This window comes from Canis lupus, chromosome 1 (assembly GCF_003254725.2).
Source record: "Canis lupus dingo isolate Sandy chromosome 1, ASM325472v2, whole genome shotgun sequence".
In the NCBI taxonomy this organism is placed as follows: Eukaryota; Metazoa; Chordata; class Mammalia; order Carnivora; family Canidae; genus Canis; species Canis lupus.
The window spans coordinates 66,032,468-66,055,857 of NC_064243.1; the positions used below are offsets into that span (position 1 = coordinate 66,032,468).

Genomic DNA, 23,390 nt, shown 5'->3' on the forward strand with positions numbered 1-23,390 from the left:
CGGCCCCGCCCCCCGCGGCGCGACGGCGGGTCACGTGACGGCCGCGCGCGTTCCCGGCCGCTGCGGGCTCCGGGGCCGGAGAGGGAGGCCTGCGCGGCGGCGGCCGCCCGAGAGGTGGGAGTCGGGGCGCGGCGCTCGCGGGGCGGGGGGCCGGCCGCTGCGGGCTGCTGGCGGGGCCGAGGCGCGGCGGCGCGCGGTGTCACGGCGGACGGGCCGCGCTGCGGTGGGCCGTGCGCTGCGGGCCTGCGAGGGGCGGCGGCGGCGGCGGGGTCAGGGCCGGGACGTAGGTGGACGCCCTTGGGCCGGCGGGCCGCGGCTCGGGCGCCGGAGGGCCGGGGCCGGGGCCGGCGGAAAGGCTGCGACGGGCGCCGTGGCCCCTGCCCCTGCCCCGGGCGCCGGCCCCGCACTGCCCCCGGCCGGGGTGCGAGAGGCGGCGCCGCGGCCATTACTGCGCAGCCGCTTCCGCCGGGGCCGCCGGAGCCGCCGGAGCCTCCCCTCCCTCCCCTCCCCTCCCGTCGGCGGCGGGGTCGGGCCTCCGCCCGGGGCGTCCTGCTGCTCCCGCGGGGCGGCCTCCCGGGCCTCGGGACGCCGCGCAGCCGGGGCATGCGGTCCCTCGTTGTGTCTGTCTCCGGAGCGTTTTTGGCTGCTTCCTCTCCCCCCCTCCCCTTTCCATCCTCCCCCTTCCTCCCCCATCCTTCCCCCTCCCATCCTCCCCTCTTCCCCATCCTCCCCCCCTCTGTCTCTCCCTCCCCATCTCCTCCTCATCCTCCTCCTCCCCATCCTCCCCCCATCCTCCCCTCTTCGCCATCCTCCCCATCCACCCCCCGTCCTTCCCATCGTCCCCCCTCCCCTCCTCCCCCCATCCCCCCCATCCTCCCGAGTGTCCGGGTCTTGCCCAACACCCAGAGCAGCCCCTCAGCCTTGCCCTCCGTGAGACCGCCGCGTCTTCGTGTCTTGGTCCTTGTTTGGGTGATGATGAGCAAAGCTCCGGAGCAGTGGACGCGCCTGCAGCCCCGTGAGCCCCCCCCGCCCCCACCCCCCGGGAGGGCGTCCTGGAGGCGGAGGCCGCCGCTTTGTTCTCGGTTGCCTGGGTCGCCCCGCGCCCCCCCCCGCCCCCCCCCCCCGCCCGTCTGAGCGCGGCTCTGGGCGGTCGCCCGTGTCCCCGCGGGGTCACGCCCCGTCGGGCCCCCACAGCGTTCCCCGGGCCCCACTTGGTCTGTGCCGCTGTTTCTCTGTCCCCAAGCGCCGGTTCAGGGACGCTTTTCAAGTTTCACAAGTACTTAGGTTTCTGTTTCAGGGAGATTTTCTGTGATGTTGGAGCAGTGATGAGTCGGGGGAGGAAGCCAGCCAAGAAATGATGGGAAAAGCCTTGTCTTCAGAGCCTGACGTCTCAGGTGCCCCGGGCACCACCACCCACCCCCACCTCCGGTGTGTGTACTTTTCAGATGGGATGTGAAAGCGTAACACTGGCGTTGAAAGCGCTGTAGGATTACAGACACCGGAGGGCTTAAGACTTTTTGTCTTTTTAGCAAATGACAAGTCTGTGTTTGGACTCCTAAAAAGACCTGAAGTGTGGGACACACGAAGATGACCCCCAGGAGTAACAGGATTTATGATGCTGGCTCTGCCGTTTCCATGACCAACAAATACTGTTTGTCTTGAGTATCCGAGTGCCCTAAAAACACATGAAAATAGGTCAAATAAATCTTTTTTAAAAATATTTTATTTATTCCTGAGAGACACACAGGCAGAGACACAGGCAGAGGGAGAAGCAGACCCCATGCAGGGAGCCCGACGTGGGACTCCATCCCTGAGCCCTGAGCCAGGCCCTGAGCCCCAGGCAGGATCAGGCCCTGAGCCCCAGGCAGGCGCGAACCGCTGAGCCACACGGGGCTGCCCCAATAAATCTCTTTTTAAAGAGAAAACCAGAAAAGCAAAAGCCAGACTAGAAATAGGCTTTGGATGTGTTTGCTTTAGCCTCGTGTATCTTAAATTGGAACATTTTGTTAAGCCGGCTCTTTGATTTAGAATTTATGTTTCAGATGGGCTGATGTAAGTTGCAGGGAAAATAAAAATCACGGTAAATATTTGAGGGTTTTGTTATTTCCTGGATTTTAAAGACTTGATAGAGTTATAACATCAGGGACACTAGTTTTCCAAATAGCTGGTCTTCAGAAGGAAGAAAAAGGAAATGGCGTTTTTTCTTTTAGGAGACACGTGTCAACGGGTGAAGCATCTTGTTTTCTGTTTCCACCAATTTGAATTGTTAAAAGAATAGGACAGGTTTTTGTTTTTTTTGTTTTGTTTTTTAAAGAATCCAGAAATGTTTTGACTTGGTATAGAAGAAAAAGAATAGTATTGGATCTTTTCTTTTCAAAACATTAGTCTGTTTAGAGAATATTGTTTTCTTTTCACAGTACTAGCCTGTTTAGACAATAGTATTTTATGTATTAGGCATTTACTGGCATGAAATGCCTGATACATTGTCAGCTGGATATTTGAATTTTTTTCCCCCCAGTGTCAGTAACAGAGGGTGCTGACCCCTTTTTTCCATTCCCTCACTTGGTTCCTGATTGCGTCTAAGGAATCTGAGTTTGTGAAACATCAGGTTGGATTAGGAGTAATCTTTGTGGGTATGGAAACCATTTTATTAATATTCTCCTATAGCCACTTGTGCTTATTTATGGAATATTTAGTGTTTATGGCTTATTACCTTTTGGATTGATTAAAACATGTTAAATGCCTGTTAATTAAACTATTTAGAATTACAGAAATACAGAATAGGGTGAAATAACTAAGACACGGGAGTTATGACTTGACCAAGGTCACACATATAATTAGCAACTAAGCCTTTCTCATTTACAGTATGGCTACAGTCTATGAAATTTCTGCTTAATCTTATCAGATTAAAAGAGTATTTGTTCACATTCACATTTCATATTTTTTTAAAATAAACTTTTTAAAAAATAAATTGCAAAGGCCACATTTGGTGGTGGGGATGTAAAGGTTTAATGCTTGGATATGAAGATTGTGAAGGTCATAGATTGCCATGCAGTAATTTTTTTTTTTTTTAAGGAAAGTACTAAATAAGGGAAATAATTCTTTAAGATAGTGTAGTTTTGGGGCGCCTTTGCGGCTCAGTCAATTAAGTGTCTGGCTCTTGATCTCAGGTCAGGTGTTGATCTTAGGGTCTTAAGTTAAAGCTCCTACTTAAAAATAAAAATAGTGTGATGTCAGGTATTGGCTCCCATTTAGTTGAAATGAGTTTTAACTGAAAACTTTTCCCAGTGTGACCTGGCTTTCTGTAAGCTGAGTTTTAGCAGGGGATGAGAGGGAAAGCTAAAAATGGAAACATTAGGGCATTTAGTTACCTCTCTCAATTTGTGACTCTTTCTTTAAAAATACTAAGATGTATCTGCTAAATTACACCCCATCTCTCTGTTCCTCCTTTCACTGGTCTTTGCTCTTCCTTCCTTCCTTCCTTCCTTTTTTTTTTTTTTTTTTTTTTGAGTTTGTATACCAAAAGTTGGAAAGTTTGAAGTATTTTTGTCACTGCCAGCTTTTATATAGAATATTTCCTGTTTTGTGTATTTTTGAATTTAAAAAGAGTAAAACTATTTTATTAAACATTAGCTGTCAGTAGTTGGATAAATACAGGAAGTCTTCAAATCTTTGTAATGTGATACTTTATTTTATACTTCTCTCTTTAATTAGTTCTTTTAAAAAGAAAATCATTTATCTGAATCTGTCATGTGGGAAAAAAACGATGTTTTTTTTTTATTTGTGACTGACTAGAAAAGTGAAATTGGGGGATCCCTGGGTGGCGCAGCGGTTTGGCGCCTGCCTTTGGCCCAGGGCGCGATCCTGGAGACCCGGGATCGAATCCCACATTGGGCTCCCAGTGCATGGAGCCTGCTTCTCCCTCTGCCTGTGTCTCTGCCTCTCTCTCTCTGTGACTATCATAAATAAAAAAAATTAAAAAAAAAAAAAAAAGAAAAGTGAAATTGTAATTAATCCTAGATATTTTCAGAGAAGATAACAGCATATGCAAATAATAGGAGTGTGAATTTGTTGAGTGGTCACAAATTATAAATAGTACAGTATTACTTCATTTTCAGTTATACTTTTACTAATTGGTTGAGTGGGTAAATGATTTAAATTCACTGACAGTCTCTAAACTCTTTTATATATTTTTAAATTTAGTCTGTCACCCTTAATTCTGTCCCCCAGAATTAAGAGGCAGAAATATGTAATGTGGTTTTAAATCTTTTCTGTTTTTATGTTAACTTCCTAATAGTCCTTTTCTGTACGAATTTTCACCTAAAGAATCTTAACCCATTCACTAATTGGTATTTGCATATCAAAATATTGTGATAAATTTTACTATAGTAATTCATAAATTATATTGAGTTTGGTATGTAATTTACAAATCATTCATTGCAGTGGGAAGTGTATGTTTTAATTACTTATGTTTGCCAAATTAATTCTGGCTTAGAGTTAGAATTATACTATTCTATCCTAACATCTTTGGTTGAAAGGTGATTCTTTTACCTTCCCCCCATTAAAAAAAATCTGGTTCCAAATGTAGAAGTTTTCTGAGGACTACTACCCATCACCATTCTGAATATTAGGTGCTATTCCTTGTGTTGTGCCCCCTTGGCCTTAGAATTCTCCGAGATTACAGTGGAGGGATCAGTTTGGCAGAATTGGTATCACTGAAACCAGTCAATTTTGATTAAACACAATATGCACTTTTCTTTTTTATCTGTGCCAGAACAGGTGTGGATAAAGTAACATGGAGTTCATTTTCTTTACTCAGCAATTCTGGTAGTAAGTTATCAGTTTTGTATTTTTAAGAATTGTTAATATGCAAGACATTCTAAACCAGCATTACACAGTATGGTAGCCAGTAGCAACATGGGGCTATTGGGCACTTGATATGTGGCTATTCTGAATTGAGTTGTGCTCTAAATGTAAAAATACACAGTAAGTTTCAAAGTGTACATACGCACGAGAATATAAAATATATTAATAATTTCTTTATATTGAATATTTTGGAAACGATAATGTTTTAAATACATTGGGTTAAATAACCGTTTTAAATTAATTTTACCTGTTTCCTTTTATTGTTAATGTGGCTAATAGAAAATTTGAAATTATGAATGTGGCTTGCATCATATTTCTGATAAATAATGCTATTCTAGACCTGTTCTCTGAGATACAGTACATTGAAGAAAAGATCTTTTCAAAGAAACACTTGAGTTGGGACACCTGAGTCACTCAGTGGTTGAGCATCTGCCTTCAGCTCAAGGCATGATCCCAGTTCCTGGGATCGAGTCCTGCATCGGGCTCACCACGAGGAGCCCGCTTCTCCCTCTACCTGTGTCTCTGCCTGTCTCTTCTCTGTGTCTCTTATGAATGAATAAAATCTTAAAAAAAAGAAAAGAAAACTTGGGTTTGAATCCCATCTCCCAGTATTGATAGCTTTGTGACATGGGGTTAAATCCTTACGGGTTTGGGTTTCCTCATTTATACAGTGGGTGTAGTCATATCTCACAGGATTGTTTTTGAGGATATCCAGAGCTTCGTGAACTTCTTAGTATGCATATGAACCACCTGGAGATCTGATTCTGTAGGTATGGAATGGGGCTCCAGATTTTTCATTTGTAAGGGACTCCCAGATAAATGCTAATATAGTTGGTTGGGGACACAGTTTACATAGCTAAGATCTAGAATACTGCATACATTTTAGTTTATTTTCCTCCCCCAACCATTATTGCCTATTTAGAATCTACTTTGAAAATTATGCATGGGATATAGGAATTGGAAAAGTCACTGTAGCTTGTAAGATTTATTAAAACTGGTTTTATTCTTGTTTTTTTATCTGTGCATTCTGAGAATTCATTGCCAGTGAACAAAAAAATGATATGCTTGTCAAAATGGCTTGAATCTTATATTTGTAAATGTTATATTTTAAGCTCTTTATTTAAAAAAATGTATTTATTTATTGAGAGAGAGACTCCCAGTGAGTGAATTTGAGCGGAAGGGAGGAGCAGAGGCAGAAGCAAACTCTCCAATAGCAGGGAGCCCAACGAGGGGCTCCATCCCAGGACCCTGAGATCCTGACCTAAGCCTAAGACAGACCCTCAACCAGTTGAGCCACCCAGGCGTCCTTATTTTAAACTCTTTAAAGAAATGATTAAAACGTAGGTATCTTTATATCTTTTGTGACTGGGTGCCTTATTCTCAGAACTCAGATGTTGTGTTATGTTGAATAAATATTTCAATATTTTCTCTCAACAGTTACTTTAGAAAGTTTTCCCTTCAAGAACTATCACTTCAAGTCAACAACTGATTGGCAGTTTACTAGCCACTTAGAGATAAAAGACAATCTTTATCTTTAGGAGGTTCATGGTTTAATGGAACAATAAAAAGCAGACAATTTCAGTGTATGAAGTTCAGCAATAGAAAAATGTACAAAATTGAGTGGAGGGAATGATTTTTGAGAGATAGTCACAGAAAGTGCTAGTACAGTAGCATTCATAAGCTGTAAAAGAGCTAGTTTATACCAGCAGGAGGAAGTTCAGAACTACAGAGGGGGTTAGAGAACTATGAATCATTTGGTATAACTAGATTCTTAATCTGAGAGTGGTGGTGGGAGGTAAGACTAGAGAGAGATTTAGGTTTCAGGTCATTAAAGCCTTCAGATGCTGTCCTTAGGAGCTTCCTTTATTGTATAGGCTGGAGAACCAGTATGGGGCTTTTTGTATGGGAGTCCCGTCTTGCTTTTGTAGTATTCACTCAGGCTCAGTGAATAAATTTGAGGGGTGTTCCTGAGGCAAGATAATCAGACTGAACAGTAGTTCGGGTGGGATGATACATGTCTAAACTAGGACATTCGCCGTGGCTAGCGAGTAGATTCCAAAGATGTTAGGGATAAAAATTGACAGAACTTGATTGGAGAAAGGATGAGAAAAATGATTTTCTGTTTTTCTCCATCTGCATTCCTTGATTAAGCACGGAAGCTGAGATGCCCCTGCAAGATTCACACAGACGTGGGGGTTTGTGGAGAACACGTAGATGAGAGACAGATGTGAGAGAGCCAAGTATTCTGTTAAGCAGAAAGTTAAAATGGTGAGCTCCACGTGGAGTAGGAGAAGAAAGGAGACTGGGAACTGGATAAAGAAAAGGAGGCCGTCAAGAAACTGGAGGGCCTCGTAAAACCAAAGAGCAGGTGTGGGAATGAGTAAGTGTGGAAGGACCAGAGCTTGGATCTGAGAGTGAGATTAAAATGACAGAGGCGACAGTGCAGGTGGCCTCGAGCTGCAAATGTACACATCGTGTTTTGTTGCTGGAGGGATGGGGGTGAAGTTCACTGAATTTAGGATTTTAGGAGTTGAAAACGGGGAACGGTGTTTCTCAAATTAGATTCCGTGGACTACCTGTGTCACTATCACTTGAGGCGCGATTCCTGGGCTTAACGCTCGTCCGTGTCTCCAGCCTCGAAGCTCCAGGATTAGGGCCTGAGAGTGTGTATCTCGGATGAGCAACCTCAGTGGGGCAAGTTTAGGAACCTCTGAGTTAGGAGTCGGGTGGGTCATATTTAAATCGGCTCATGGTGATGTGTCAGGAGTTGGGATGGAGAGGATGATGAACAGTGAAAGTGCAGTGCCTGCCCGACAGGGGTTAAACCAGAAGAGCTGTAGGGGTTCGGTGCGGGCAATGGTGAGCCTTCTAGGAAATACGGGTTAACAGTCATGGTGACCGTAGTGTTTCCTCTTGTCCTGTGTGTGGGGATGGGCAGTTTCTGTTTTGACAGGCCTGCAGGAGAGAAACCAGCCAGTCTCCTGTGCTTTTGTGTAGGCACCTCAAGGGTCAAGTGAAAGGGTTTGGGGGTGTGGGGGTGTAGCCGGACCATGGAATTCACATGATGTGAAGAGTAAGTTTCCAAAGTCTGAATAACAAAAAGGTGATTTAGAAACTTTTTTAGTCAGTTGCTTTTGAAAATCCTCTGGTACTGAAACAGGATTTTCTGTTCTGTGAAACACTTAGCGGGATAAGCTGGCTTGTATTCCATCTCACCGGGAAAAGTTTCTATTAAAGATAAATACTTACCGTCAAACACTAACCCCCTGTACCGGGGGAGCACGTGGACCTGGAGGAAGGCACCTTCTGTCTTGCTGTTCCGTGAGGCTTACGGTCTCGGTCTCGAGTCGCCCCGCGTGCTTGGTTCTGAGTTCTGTGCCGGGTGATCCGCTCCTGCGCTGGGCGTCGCCAAGTGGAGGAGAGGAGATCGAGAGAGAAGAAAGAGGATTCATAGCCGAGATGATGTTTTGGTTGGTGCTCCTGGATTCCCCGGATAAGAGGCATCTTGAGAAAAATTTGGCTTAATGATCAAATTTGGCTTAATGATCGTAAACTTAGCTGTACCTGCAAGCAGTAGGAGGCCCTAACCAAGGTGATGGCCTGGTCTCCTCACAAACCAGGCCCCCGTAGAAAGGCAGTGGCTATGGAGTACATTCCGTGTGGGCTGCTGTGTCTGTAGAGAACTTGTTTCACTTTAAAAACATTTTGGGATTGTGGTCAAATTAACATAAAATTCACCATGTTAACCATTTTTAAATGTACAATTCAGTGTCATTAATTACATTTACAGTGTTGTGCAAGCATCATCACTGTATTTCCGCAACTACTACACCATTTTAAACAGAAATTCTGTATCCATTAAGCAATAACTCTGCTCATCTCCCTAGCCCCTGGTAACTTACCAACTTTCCGACTCTGAACTTGCCTATTTTCATTATTTCATATAAGTGGAATCATAACATTTGTCCTTTTGTGTCTGGCTTTTTTTTTTTTTTTTTTTCTGTAATACTTTCAAGGCTCATCCAGGTTGTAGTATGTATTAGAATTTCATTTTTTTTTCTATGGCTGAATAATATCCCATTGTATTTATATTCCACATTTTGTATATCTGTTCTTCTGTTGGTGGGTACTTGGATTGTGTCCACCGTTTGACTTTTGTGAATAATTCTGCACTGAACATTGGTGTACAAGTATCTCTTTCAGTCCTTATTTTCAGTTCTTTTGGGTATATACCCGGAAATGGAATTGCTGGATAATATGGTGTTTTTATTTAGATTTTTTGAGGAACACCAAACTCCACAGTGGCTGCAGTAGTTTTATTAATATCAACAGTGTACAAGAGTTCCAGTTTTTCCACGTTCTTCCCAATGCTTACTATTTTCCTTTTTTTTTTTTTAATTATAGCCATCCTAATAGATGTGAAGGACAATTCTTGTGATTTTGATTTACATTTCCCTAATTACATACAATGTTGAGCATTTTTTTCATGTATTTATTGGCAATTTCTACATCTTCTTTGAAGAAATGTCTACTCAAGTTTTTTGTCCATTAAAAATTTTTTTTTGTCTTTTTGTTGTTGGGTTGTAGGCATTCCTTTATATACTGTGGATATTAAACCCTTCTCAGTATATGATTTGTAAAGATTCTCTCCCGTTGTATAGTTTTTGACTTTTAGCTTGCTTGACAATGTCTTTTGATGCCCAAAAGTTTTACTTTTGATGGAGTCCACAATTTGTTTTTTCTTTTATTACCCATTCTTCTGGTGTCATTCATATCTAGGAATCTATTGCCAAACCCAGCGTCATGTGTTTATAACCCTCTGTTTTCTTCTAGTGGTCATATGGCTTTACCTCTTACATTCAGATTGTTGGTCTGTCTTGAGTTAATTTCTGTATATGGTGTGAACTGGAGATCCAACTTCATTCTTTTGCATGTGGCAGTTCACTTGTCCTAGCATTTGTTAAGGAAACTGTTCTTTCTCCCATTGAATGGCACCTCTTTTTAAAATCAGTATAGGTTTATTTCTGGACTGTCTCTTCTATTGGTGTATTTGCCTATTCTTAGGCCAGTACCACGTTGACTTGATTATTGTAGCTTTGTATTAAGTTTTGAAATTGGGATGTATGAGTTCTCCAACTCTGTTCTTTTTCAAGATTGTTTTGGATTATTTTAAGGTCCCACAATTTCAGATGAATTTGAGGATTGGCTTTTCCATTTCCGCAGAAAAGGCTATTGGAATTTTCATAAGAATTATGTTGAATCTATAGATTACTTTGGCTAGTATTGTCATCTTCAGTCTTCCAATCCATGAACAGTTGTTTTTCCATTTAATTGGCTCTCTTGATTTCTTTTTGCAGTGTTTTATAGTTTTCAGTGTGCAAAGTCTTTCCCCTCCTTGGTTAAGTTGATTCCTAAGCATTTTATTCTTTTTAGATGCTGTTATAAATGGAATTTTTGAGCATTCTCTAAAATGGTTTCTTGATTTCCTTTTTCAATTGTTGACTGCTGGATACAGAAACACGTCTGACTTGTACATTGAATTTGTAACCTACAACTGTGCTGAATTTGTTTACTAACTCTAGTAGTTTTCTTAGGGGTTCTTTAGATTTTATAGAAAATAGAGACAGTTTTACTATCTCTGCAAATAGAGATAATTCTACTTCTTCATTACCTTTTTGTATGCCTTTCATATCTTTTTCTAGTCTAATTACTTCAGCCAGCAATTCCAGTACTGTGTGAAATAGCAGTGGTGAAAGCAGGTATCCTTGTCTTGAAGTTTTGTCATTTTTAAGATTAAAAATTTGCCACTGAATTTCATTAAATGAGAGGATCATACATAATTGACTAACTTTATTGATCTTAAAGTCTATAGAAGTTGATGAAATAATTTCTTTTGCAGCACAGAATGAACCAGCAGTGGAAGACAAAATACTGCACGCTATTTGACTGCTGGTGAAGATGATCTTTTTTTGTGACAGACAACTGTGGGATCTGTAATAGAAATGTAAGTATGGCATCATGATTTGTCCCAAAGAGGCAGCAAATTAAATGGACTAATGAAATGCAGTAAACCAAGTATATGTTATATTTAGTTCTAATTACACAAAATGAGCATTTTTATATTGAGTTTTAGATGTTTATTGAGTTTAATTTTATTCATGTTAAATTATTGTTAATGTAGATATTCAGGAATCTTATCAGGAAAAATTTCTGTAAAAGTGAATGAAACTGAAGACAAAAGAATTTGCTCAGAGAAGGCTAAAAAACTGGAAAGATCTCCAGATCGTCTAGGTTCTTTATCTTTACATAATAATTTACTTAAAAGCCAAACTAGGAAAAAAAAAAAAAAAAAAGCCAAACTAGGCAGACAATGTCGGCTGTTATAAATAAGAGGGACTTAACGGCTATAAAACACTAGTTATTAAAAGCTTATTTCACTAAATTAAAGTTTTTTTTAAACTTATTGATTTTTTTAAAATAAAGATTTATTTAGAGAGTGCAGGGGAGGAAGGAGCAGAGAGAAGGGGAGAGAGTCTTAAGCAGACTCTGTGCTGCCCACTGCATGCAGAGCCTGATGGGGAGCTTGATCCCACAATCCTAAGATCACAACCTGAGCTGAACCAAGAATCGGACGCTTAACCAACTGCACCACCCACACGTCCCTAAATTAATGGATTTTTTAAGAAAATTTAATATATGATTGCATTTTAATTAATCTGAATTTACTCTAGCCCCCAGTTTTACTAGTTGTGTTTTCCTATCACAAAAATCCTAGTTTTTGTGAAATAAGCTTTAAAATATTGCATTACCTTGATCATGCCCATATTGTATGTCATTCTAGTCTTGAACATTTTTACATGATGAACATCGTATTTCTATCTTCCAAGTTAATATGAATATTATCCAACTTGCTGTCACTCATGAAAAATGCAGTGAACATTTTACTGACTTTCATAGTTTTGGTGATTACCATGTTTGAAATAACTGGACTAGAGAGTGATCCTGTAGATACTATTTTACATATAACTATTGTTATCTACTTTTCAAAATGATGCTTTGCTTATATATTAAAAGTATGGCAATATCATTCTCAGTTTTGAGAATTTGATAAAAGAAAAATGAAACCGATAAGCAGTTTTCTTTAAAATTAGGGTAAATATGTCTTATTTAATCTTGTTCATATATCATTTGTCTATATACATACATATTTTTTAATCCTGTAGCTTAAATATTATAGGTGCTGGCTGTCAAGGAACTAGACTATGGTCTAGGAAGTGGGACATAATTATTAAACAGTGGAAGAAATGTCATATTGAGGTAACCATAAAATGCTTTTGGAACTGAGAGAATTTAGCCCATCTGAAGGGTTCAGAGTGAGAAAAACTTTTAGGTTGGTCTTAAAGAATAAATAGAATTTTAACAAGCTGAGAAAATTAGGAAGTATTTTTCAAGCCAAGGGAATGAGGGAGGGGCACAGTTGTCTAAGTATCAGGGCATCTTAGGGGAGTCAGGGAGCAATCCATGTGGCAAGGAGGGTAGGGAGAAAGAGACTTCAAAGTTAGTGAAGGGAGTGTTTGTTTCATACCTACTATATTGCTAGGCACTACTAGATATTTGTTTTGGATTATTGAATTTAATCACTGAAAAATGGCAATAGCTCATTGACTGGTGAAGAAACAGAATTAAGAGAGATGAAGTCATTTTACTTAGGTCAGTGTTTTCCAAATTTCTCTGAGCATAATTCTCTGGGGCACTTGTTAAAAACACTGATTTTTTAGACTGTAACACAGATGTGTGCAGATTTCCAGGGTAGAACCGACTAGCTAATACTTACTTTTGGAGAAGTTTGGGAAATGCTCTTCTGGGTCAGTGTGGTAAGAATAAATGATGGAGCTAGTATTTTAGCTAAGTCTTGTTTACCCTAAAGGCCAGTCAGTGTAACTGAAAGCCGGTACTTTAGGGATGTGGATTAGATAATGCAGGCAGTAGAAAACTGTTGAAGTTTGGAGAGAAGACTAATTAGACATGATTGAACTGAGAAAAGATGAGGCGGAGAAAGGACTGAAGTCAGGGAGGCCACTTGGGAGGTTAGTATTTGTACAGGAGTATGTCTGAGAAGCCAGAATTGGGGTTACAGGCTTTGCTAATGAAGGGGACATAGTCTAAAGAAGTTTTTGTCAGGGAAAAGAGAAATGGCCAAGGAATAAGGGATCATCAAGGATGGCTCTAAATTTTATGCAAGATCAAAAACAAAGGAAGAGGATGCAGATTTAGGAGAGCAGAGAATTTTGGCTTTAGTCCTGTTTGATTTCAGGTCCTTGAAAAATATTGAAGTAAATTCTTTGAATACAGATTGGAAATACAGTTCACATGGCTCTGGAGATTAGATTTTGGGAGTCATGGCAGCATGTGTATTATTTTGAAATACTCAGTAGATTGTCTAGACATAGAATGTAGTGTGAAAATAGGGCCACACACAGAGCCTTTGTGAAGAATACTAGTACTTAGCTAGAGAAAAGAGAAAACAATGAAATAGGAGAATTGGGAGAATGTACCATCATAGAAATGAATAGTATAAAGTTTTAGAAAAAGAGTTGGTGATCATAGTATTCAGTACAATGGGATCAAATATATTGAGACTGAAAGAAACCATTAGATTAATTATGGTAGTTGACTTTGTAATTTAAGGGTAGGGAATATTATCCAAAATCTTGAGGGAATTGGAATGGTACTAACACCAAAAATTGAGGGTTTAGCTTTCAAAACAATCTTAGAGTGCCCTGTCCTGAGCGAAGAGGAATAATGATAGGTAGAGTGAAGATAAAGATAAATTTCAATGGTTCATTCTTACCTAATTTCTTAATGACAAAGTAGTCCAGGATATCTCTAAACTAAGAAGTTGGAGAAGATGTGTAATAGTCTCTGGGGGAAATACGAAAAGAAAGTTGTCTTGAAAAAAAAATTGTCTTAACTGGGTAAAAAGTTGTCAGTAGGAGGCTTGATAGTCTCTAGCATGTCAAAATAGCTAATTATACGTGGTGCTCACAATTTTTGCACCATACATTTCACTATAAAAGTAGAAATTTTCATGAGTTTAATAGTTAACTTTTGTTAAGTCCTCTCCTTACTTGACTCTTCTTTTTTTGTAAATGTCTCCCTTGCAGCTTTTGTGATGGTGATGGTCTCTTTATTCTCCTTGTCTCTCTGACCACTTCTTAACATCTTTTGTAGGCTCTTTTGCCTCATTAGTAAATATTGGAATAATCCAAGGTTCTGTGGTTGGCCCTGTCTGCTTTCTCTACAGGTTTAATTTCAGTGTTCATTTACTTTCATGTCTCCAAGAACCATATATTGGTGACTCATCAGACTTTTTTCAGCTTAGATTTCTTCAGAATACCAGTCTTCATCTGGAGACTACCTATCTTCATCTGGTGACCTTATAAATATCTCAGTCTTTATGTCTGAAACAGAATGCTCCTCAGATTCTTTTCTTTGTTTTCTTTTTAAGATTTTATTTATTCATTCATGAGAGACACAGAGACACAGGCAGAGGGAGAAGCAGGCTCCTCACAGGGAGCCAGATGTGGGACTTGATCCCGGGACCCCAGGATCACCCCTGAGCCAAAGGCAGATGCTCAGCTGCTGAGCCCCCCCACGTCTCTCAGATTCTGAATCTTGATGGGTGTGCCACCATTGATCAGTAAACAAATGCTTTGTTTCGTTTCCTCAGTATTTCTTATATTCGTTTGTCGAAACCTTACATCTACACCCTCCCTCCCATTATCTTCTGCCTAGATTACTAGAAGTCCTAGTTTCCTTCCTGCCCCATGCCCTTCTTCCTCCCGACCACTGTCCAAATGATTTTGATAAACTACTAAGCCTAGAATCACTTCACAGCATAAAACCTTTCAGTGAATTCCTGTTGCCTATGTAAGAGTTCATTTGTTGACCAGCTTCATAGAGACCCTGAACCCTTTGAAATTATATGTAACATTTCATCAAATTCTTCTTAATAATGCTGTGATGTAAACATGTTGAAGAACCTTTGGTATTCAGAATAAATGTTTAAGCTTATTAAGATAACGTAATGTACCAGGTCTTCGCAGCACTTCCTCTTGCATGGTATATTTCATCCACTCAAAATACATCTGTCCCCTTTCCTTGTTGGTCACCATTCTTTCCTTTTGTGCTGCCTGGTACCTGTTTCCTTATCATAAAACCAGTGAGAAATGCACGTGTCCACTAACTTCTCAGCCCCTGCACTTTGGTAGCAAGTAGTAGTATGCATCTCCTTCCTAGTACCATGGGAGATGCTCAGATAGGTCATCTGTTCAGAATTGAAAGGGAATACACAGAAGGACTGGAAGTGACAGAGAACCCCCGAGGGTCGTGGTAGAAACTCATTCCTTTATCAGTCTGTGAAGTTTCTTAGTAACTTGATGGCGGTGCTTATGTTTGTGTAGCCGTAATTATCTGGGGGCATTCAGTAGCCGCTGAGAGTGCAGACTCTAAAGTCAGACCATCTGGATTTGAAATTTAGATTTGGAGCTGGCTCAGTCACTTATGAACTGTGTGACTTTGGGCCTATCACCTGAGCTTTCTTTACAGTTTTCTAATCTGTAAAACAAGGAAAATTATAGACCCATTTTATAGGGTAATGTGAAGATTAGAAATAAAGTACTTCAGTGTCTGGCACATTTTACACAGTAAATGTTGTATTTATAATTAATGTAATAAAAAAATGCATCAACAAACACCAGTAGAGATTAAATACCCACCATTTGCAAGACAGTGTACAATATGAAAAGCTAAGAATTTTGTCTTAAGGACTTCGGTCATTGTTTAAATTTGAAAGCTGTATTTTTAACTTGTATTAAACTTCAAACTCTTTATATTCCAGCAGAGCTAATAATTTGAGGAATTTTTTTTTTTTAATAGTCAAAGTTTTGAGAAGGAAGATGACATGTTTTTCTGATAGGTCTACACTTAACAAAAAGTGGTGTGTTAACTTACTCTTTGTTCTCTTTTTGATGTTTGTAATTGTATTCTGAGCCCAGAATGTTAAAAACCTGATTTGTGATATCTGGAATTTTTAGCACTGGCTATAAAGTTCTTCAGTACTATGTATGCTAAAGACCTTTTTCATTTATAGTAATTTTATCTTTCTTTTGGTAAGATGTCTTCAAGAGTAGTAACAAATCTGAGTACTTAGAGATTGCCACTAACTCTACCCATATAGCTCTATATTTTTGTCTTGAAAAGAAGGCTTATGTATTTGTCTTCCACAAATAATATACAACATACTTTCCTTATGGGAAGAAGAATGGAACTTTTGCTTAGAAGTTATATCACATTAACAATTCAATTAGTAAAAAAAAAATGTCTGAAATGGAAAGATTTGAAATGAGAAATGTTTACTATGTTCTTCAGAGTTGAGCTAACAAATTTCTACATATGAAATCATTCTTAGTTTATTTAACCAGCAAATAAATTCTGTTTTCCAGAACAACCTCTGGAGTTTCCAAAGACATTTATTAGTTAGGGAACGCCTCTCTTTGACTGGCATTAACTCTTTTTCTGATCCTTTCTCTACAGAAAGAAGACAGGCATCTCTTATTCATATTGGTATGTTCCTCTGCACACATTTAGCCTCCAACCTACTTGACGGTCATTGAAGCTGCGTGAAACAGACTTTGTAGGGTAGATTAAAATGGCAAGAAATATAATGTTGAAGTGTATCTTATAGGAAGGGTAGTAGTTTGGGTTGCTTTGTGTTTATCTTGTTATATCATCTTAGTTTTGTCCATTGTAGGTGCCTCATCTAGAATTGTGTAAGAAGAATTTACTGAGTTTTACTCCTCATTTCTTGGTTGGTGATAAAGTATACTTGGCAAATAATCAATTTACAATTTGCTATGGCAGATTGATAGTTGAAAGTGCTTCAGAGAAAACAATGAAGCTTTAGCTGTCTAGTGTCTGGTTTTGATGAAGTTTATCCAACTTGTATCCTTCATTTTAATGAGGGAACCGTAATACCTGCCCAGACAGTTGTTTTGACTTTCTGAGTGTGTTGCTTTTCCAGTTCATGCCTTCCTCTGGGATGGTTATAATTGATTTTTTTTTTTTTTTTTTTTTTTTAGTCTAAAGTTATGTTTAGGTTTATTCATTTATGCAAGAGTTGTAAGATATTGATCATATTAAGCAAGGTAGAAATAATGTTTTTAGGTTGAAAACTTTTTTTGTTAGATAAGCTAAATTATCTAATGGAAAATTGACTTTTGGGGTCAGTTTTACCTAAATACAAGGTTTGGGATTATGTTGTTTTCAAGTATGGCATTCATCCAAGTTACACGTTGGATATTTTGTTCACATTTTACAAGGCTTTTATTTTTCTTTTTAAAACTATGGGCCTGTCCTTTACCCAGAAGTTACCTAGATAGTTTAGTTTAAGACGTGTACTTATGTATAAGACATCACTGCGTTTTTTTTCCCCTAAGTAGTGATGAGCATTAGCCCCTCTCCATTTCGTCTTATCAGTAGAATCAGAATGGATGGATGGCTTTCTTATTTTCATCTTCTTAATTAGGACTTTAAATACAGAAATTGAAAAGGATGTAAGAATATTACTTACTACTTGTTCTCCCATTCAATAGCTGATTTTAGTTCTTTCTGTTATCAAAATGTTTAAAGCTATACTGAGGTTTAAAAATGTAGCAATAAAAAAAAATGTAGCACTAGAACCTGATGAATTAAAAGAGGCTTCCAGGGACCCCTGGGTGGCTCAGCGGTTGAGTGTCTGCCTTCCGCTCAGGGTGTGATCCTGGGGATCTCAGGATCGAGTCCCACGTCAGGCTCCCCGCATGGAGCCTGCTTCTCCCTCTCCCGTGTCTCTGCCTCTCTCTCTGGGTTTCTCATGAATAAAGAAATAAATTTTTTTTTAAAGGCCTTCCAATATAGTTTAAATAGGTTGGTGGCGTCATAAACCAGTTGAGAAGCAAGCACTCTCACTTGTAACTTAGGTTAAGTTACAGAATCTTTGAAGGCAAGGGTTTATCTCAAAATACTTTGAAGCTCCTGTAAGTGCCTATCACGTATGAAGAGTTCCTATCTGGTAGAAATTGCCATAAGTTGGGAAAAAAGTTGTACTTTACCAGTTTATGTAACCCAGAATTTCTAGTAAAGGAGTTGATTGGAAATGGAATTAAAGGTTGAAAAAAAGAGTTTGGAAATTAAAAATTAAGTATTTGCTAGTGATGAGTTCTTTCCACTGAGACCGTGTGCCGCTTCCTTTTCTAGGTAAGTACTGCCTTTTTAAAACTCTGGCGTCATTTTCAGCCTTGCCTGTTGAGGAGCCAAGGACACAGTAAAAGCAGTAAGAGAATAGGTGGTTGGGCTGGGTGTGCTGTGATGAAAGCCTAAGAACATTGTTTTGCAAGTTTTGATGAACATGACTTTTTAACTGACTACCTCTTTTGTCACCACTGTGCCCATGTTTGAATGTTTGTATTCCTTGTTTAAAACAGTGGAATCAGCTGGTGAGAGAGAGAGATGGTCATTCATTTTAAGCAGCAGTTAATTAAAAAAAGATTAATTAATTAATGGTTGCCAGTCTCTGTGAGACCTTCACCTCTGTTTCTCAGTCATTACTTATCACTGGTGCACTCCCTCTATCATTTTCTCCCCTTTTAATATGTCTGTGGTTACTTAGGGCTATGGGATAAAGTCAAATCAGATGCTGTTTTAGCAGGCTGCAGAAAGACTCATTGTTTGGCTTCTGATTCCCTTTATCACTTCGCCTCTTGCTGTTCCATTGCTTATTTGACTCCGTGCCGTGTATATGTCTCTGTCTTCAGTCTCTTCCACTCCCCAGGCACCTCTGCACCCTGTACTTTCTAGCCTGTGTCCGTCTTCCCATCTCTCATTATTATTTTTTAATAAGTATCCTAACACAGTAGGGCAGGAATTAGGCCATATTGTGATGATATGCTTGCTTGCCTCTGTGTTTCCTTATTTAACAAAGTAGGTGTGTCTCTTTAGATCCATCAATGCTCAGTGTTGTATGTGGACTATAGTAGTTTTTAAATAAGTGTTCATTCTCAGTAAGGCAGGAATTAACAAATTTCATGTCAGTGTTTAAGCCCAATACCATCCAGTTTGACAAATCTTGTCCTTGTGCTTCAAGGCATCTTCAGTATTCATGTCATGTTTCTCCTTTGTTTTTACGTGATTGTAACATTGTGGAGAGGTAGTGATTACAAAGTGTTTTCATTTAGTGTTTTTTTGTTTTATTTTGTTTTGCGGGGGGTGGGGTGTGCACTTTGGCTCTTCTCCCCTAAGTTTCATAAACTGATTTGTAGGTAAGGAAATTTAGACTGGGTTTAACGGAGTGCTGAAGAGTAGGGGAGGGAGACTGGGGCTTTTAGGTATCTTCTCTAGTAGCGGTTTCCTTGTGGAATAGCTGCCTTATTTCGCGTGACCCTCTCCCTTGGCCGCCTGCAGTTACCACGCCCGCCCTCACTGTGCCTTCAGGGCCCGTCTCTAAGTGCACAGACAGAAGGCTTAGGCATTCCCAGATAGGTACAAGTAAATGCTTTACAAAAAAGTTTTATCAGACAGTTTAACATTAACATTTAAAGTAAAATAAAACTCAAAACGCCTATTTTATATGATGTATTCTTCGTTGAAAAACATGTTCATTTTCTTAGCCAGTTTTGCGTGTTCCGTCGCTGGCAGGTCTTGTACGGGAATACAGAGATGAGCCAAGTGGCCTGTTTCTTGCCTTTACCAGGCTTATGGGGAACACTGGCTTGAACAAAATAAATTCACACATAAATGTAACACTGCGATTCTGATAAGTGCTAGGAGTGAGAAGTACATGATAGGAAGTTTAAAAAAAAAAAAAAAAGAGTAATTTGACCTAGTCATGGAGACTTCTCCAGAAGGATATAAAACGGGTAGTCGTTTGTCCATGGGGGATATGGGAGACAGGAAGTGAAGTGTTCATATAGAGAAAACCTATTGGAGGGAGTGGCCAGTGTGGATGGAAGCCTGATCAAGGGAAGGTCTGGTGGGGATGAGGCTGGTATGGGGGCTGAGGAGCGGGACCACTGCAGGACACAAACATCCTGGTCTTTATCCTGAAATCAACTTTTTAAGCAGGAGGTAAGACTGGAACAATTTAAAAGGCATATTCAGGCATTTAATGAACACTGTTTACTGGATGGCTAGGGCAGAGATGGACAGTAGATGGATTCAGGAGAGTGGGATCACATTGGTAAGACCTGCTGATGTTTTGGATGTGAGGAGTAGGGGAAGGGCAGTGTCAGTGATGGATTTCAAATGGCTTGAAAGAGCAGATGGATAATGTTATCCCTGGGGGTGGGGAGCTTTTAGGGAGTAAATAAGGAGGAAACAGATCATGAGTTTATTTTTGGCTTAACATTTGTGCTTCTCATTGCTCCCCACAAGTAAAAATTCATGACAGAAAAAAATCAAAGATTTTTCTGCACAAGTTAAATTCTTTTTCTTTTTTGTTTTCCCATTTTCCAGTGTGTAGCACACATATACAGTAGGTGCTTAATAAGTGTTTTCTGGGGGATCCCTGGGTGGCGCAGCGGTTTGGTGCCTGCCTTTGGCCCAGGGCGCGATCCTGGAGACCTGGGATCGAATCCCACGTCAGGCTCCCGGTGCATGGAGCCTGCTTCTCCCTCTGCCTGTGTCTCTGCCTCTCTCTCTCTCTGTAACTATCATAAATAAATAAAAAAAAATTAAAAAAAAAAAAAAAAAATAAGTGTTTTCTGAATTGTTGAATTAAGAAATTGGAAGAGTTGAAACGCAGTTTTAATGTTACGTGTATCTGCTCTCCTTTTCTTAGGATGGCTGGCTGTGGTGAAGTTGATCACTCGATAAACATGCTTCCTACGAACAGGAAAGCGAATGAGTCCTGTTCTAACACTGCGCCTTCGCTCACTGTCCCCGAATGTGCCATTTGCCTGCAGACCTGCGTCCACCCCGTCAGTCTCCCGTGTAAGCATGTGTTCTGCTATCTGTGTGTAAAGGGAGCTTCATGGCTTGGAAAGCGATGTGCCCTGTGTCGACAAGAAATTCCTGAAGATTTCCTTGACAAGCCAACCTTACTGTCCCCAGAAGAACTCAAGGCAGCAAGTCGAGGAAACGGTGAATATGCGTGGTATTACGAAGGAAGAAATGGGTGGTGGCAGTATGACGAGCGCACTAGTAGAGAGTTGGAAGATGCTTTTTCCAAAGGTAAAAAGAGCACTGAAATGTTAATTGCTGGGTTTCTGTATGTTGCTGATCTTGAAAATATGGTTCAATACAGGAGAAATGAGCACGGACGTCGCAGGAAGATTAAGCGGGATATAATAGATATACCAAAGAAGGGAGTAGCTGGACTTAGGCTGGACTGTGACTCCAGCACGGTCAACCTAGCGAGAGAGAGCTCTGCCGACGGAGCGGACAGCGTGCCAGCGCAGAGTGGAGCTTCTGTTCAGCCCCTGGCGTCTTCTGCGAGGCCCCCAGCATCGGTGGATGGTCCCTTAACAAGCCCTGCCACGCCGTCCCCAGATGCGAGCACTTCTCTGGAAGACTCTTTTGCTCATTTGCACCTCGGTGGAGACAGCATAGCTGAAAGGAGTCACAGGGGGGAAGGAGAAGAGGATCACGAGTCGCCGTCCTCGGGCAGGGTCCCCGCACCAGACACCTCCGTGGAGGAGACCGAGTCCGATGCCAGTAGTGAAAGCGAGGAAGTACCTGCGCTTGGTGCACAGCACTCCTTGACCCACCAGAGACTTTTGGTTCCTAGTGTAAACCAGACAGTATCTGATAGATCAGATCGATCGGGGACTGATCGACCAGTCGCAGGGGGTGGAACAGTGAATGCTGGTGTCCGGTCTAGAAGACCTGATGGCCAGTGCACAGTAACTGAAGTTTAAATACGACAGTCTTCAGCTCCAGGCTCAAAGTTAAGGCAGCGCTCTGTAAATTTCTGCCCACGTAACATACTCGTCCCTGGTAGTGCGTTGTTGGGAGCTGGGGGGGGGAAGGGGTGTGGGGAGGACAGACCTGTAATTAAAATGTCTAACGTGTCTCTGTTGAGGAATTTATTTAATATAAGGAACTTGGCGTTAATAGTTGAGAGCTGTTTAGTAATAACCCAGTTTTCTTGAGGTCTGTTTATTTTATAGTTTTTAAAAGTTTCTTCAGTTCCTTTGGCCAGCGTGTGTGTATTATCTGTGCATTAACAGTCCTCATCTGACTCTTGCATTGTGTCTTACTTTTCTGCATGGATTGACGTAAAACCATTACTAAAATCTGGCACCTCTGAGGTGTCTGGTATCGGTATGAGCAGGAAGCTTAATGTGAGAATAGATGTGAATTCGGGATTTTAAAATAGATGAATAACAACTATTAAATAGTAAAGTTACCGAAATGGAAGTGTAAAGAAAACAGCTAATAACTCCTGTTTCAGAATCTTGTCTGTAACATACTCCATGGCATTTCCCATAGGCTCTGCTGTCTGGTCCTTGTAGTTTGAGGTTTCTCTTGACCTGCATTTTTCTTTTTGATTACAGAATTTATAATTTAATAAATACTAGAGTTTACCAAAAATAACTTGTCCGTTGTCTGAGTGTGGAAAGAAGATGAAAACATTTTGACATTTGTGGCCAAAGGTCAGTAACCAGGTGGTGATTTGAATCGGTTGTGCTCAGCTTATTCAGCTGCTCAGAAGCTTGGTTTTTTAACCGACTCCACAAGCAATTGCGTGCAATAAATACGTATGGAAGTAAACCTAACGCTCGGGGGACCTAGACGTCTGACGTAACTGGTAACAGGCACCACGCACCCTGTAGACTGTCATTGCCGGCCACCATTAGTGGCTTGACGCTAATGAATCCAACGGTAGGTTTATTTATAAACAGCATTAGTAGACACAAACTTAAAACGTAAAATCTGTGGCAAAATAAGTCTTGGATTAACTTGGTGATCCCGAATTTGGTTCCGAAAAATGGTAATGTTTGTCTTAATATAGTTTAACTCAAAACCGTAGGATTGTGTTGAAGCGTATGCAGGTTATTTTTAATGTTTTTCAAATGTGAATTAAATGTTACCATAGCAAATACAAACTGTCACTACTTTGAAACTAGCTTTTATCTCTTGTTGTAATAGGTTAGAGTTGGGAGTTAAGTCTTACTTTGATGTTCTTTAAAGCCTGTATTACAGAGATGATCATAAAAGTGTCAGTTGTGCATTTGTATTAAGTCTGCTTTCAAAATATAGCTAGTTCTAAAAAAGAAAGCTGTTTTTCAGAAAAAAAATAGAAATCTGCTATATAATGCAAATGTATGTTCTAGGATGCTTCAGGAGTGCCTTTAAAATCTGAGGAAGTTTTGATGTAAAGCTAAATTGTTACTACATAAGCAGTAGTATTTTTACTAGTAGTTTGGAAATCCCAGGGCATATACATCCTGGCAAATTTTATAGTCCGTAGACTTCCCACAAGATGG

General features: G+C 40.5%; 1 protein-coding gene and 1 long non-coding RNA gene across 11 annotated transcripts; one reads left to right on the forward strand and one right to left on the reverse strand.

Annotated features, from left to right (window-relative positions):
• Positions 1 to 22,497, forward strand: RNF146 (ring finger protein 146). Of its 10 annotated transcripts, none has more exons than XM_049115341.1 (5): positions 884 to 1,015; positions 1,298 to 1,428; positions 10,766 to 10,870; positions 16,462 to 16,491; positions 20,741 to 22,497. In XM_049115341.1, exon 5 carries the CDS (start codon positions 20,742 to 20,744, stop codon positions 21,816 to 21,818), a length of 1,077 nt encoding a protein of 358 aa, XP_048971298.1. In that variant the 5' UTR covers positions 884 to 1,015; positions 1,298 to 1,428; positions 10,766 to 10,870; positions 16,462 to 16,491; position 20,741; the 3' UTR covers positions 21,819 to 22,497. The 10 variants fall into 10 exon arrangements, with proteins under 10 accessions (XP_025278761.1, XP_025278755.1, XP_025278757.1 ...); XM_049115347.1 differs by having other exon boundaries at positions 10,771 to 10,870; XM_025422976.3 differs by lacking the exons at positions 884 to 1,015; positions 1,298 to 1,428 and adding an exon at positions 1 to 114.
• On the reverse strand, positions 3,460 to 10,767 carry LOC125755931 (uncharacterized). The gene is made up of 2 exons (XR_007413518.1): positions 8,116 to 10,767; positions 3,460 to 7,036 (listed from the first exon to the last, which is right to left on the reverse strand). It is a non-coding gene; the product is annotated as an uncharacterized LOC125755931 (long non-coding RNA).
• Positions 22,498 to 23,390: the final 893 nt, after the last annotated feature.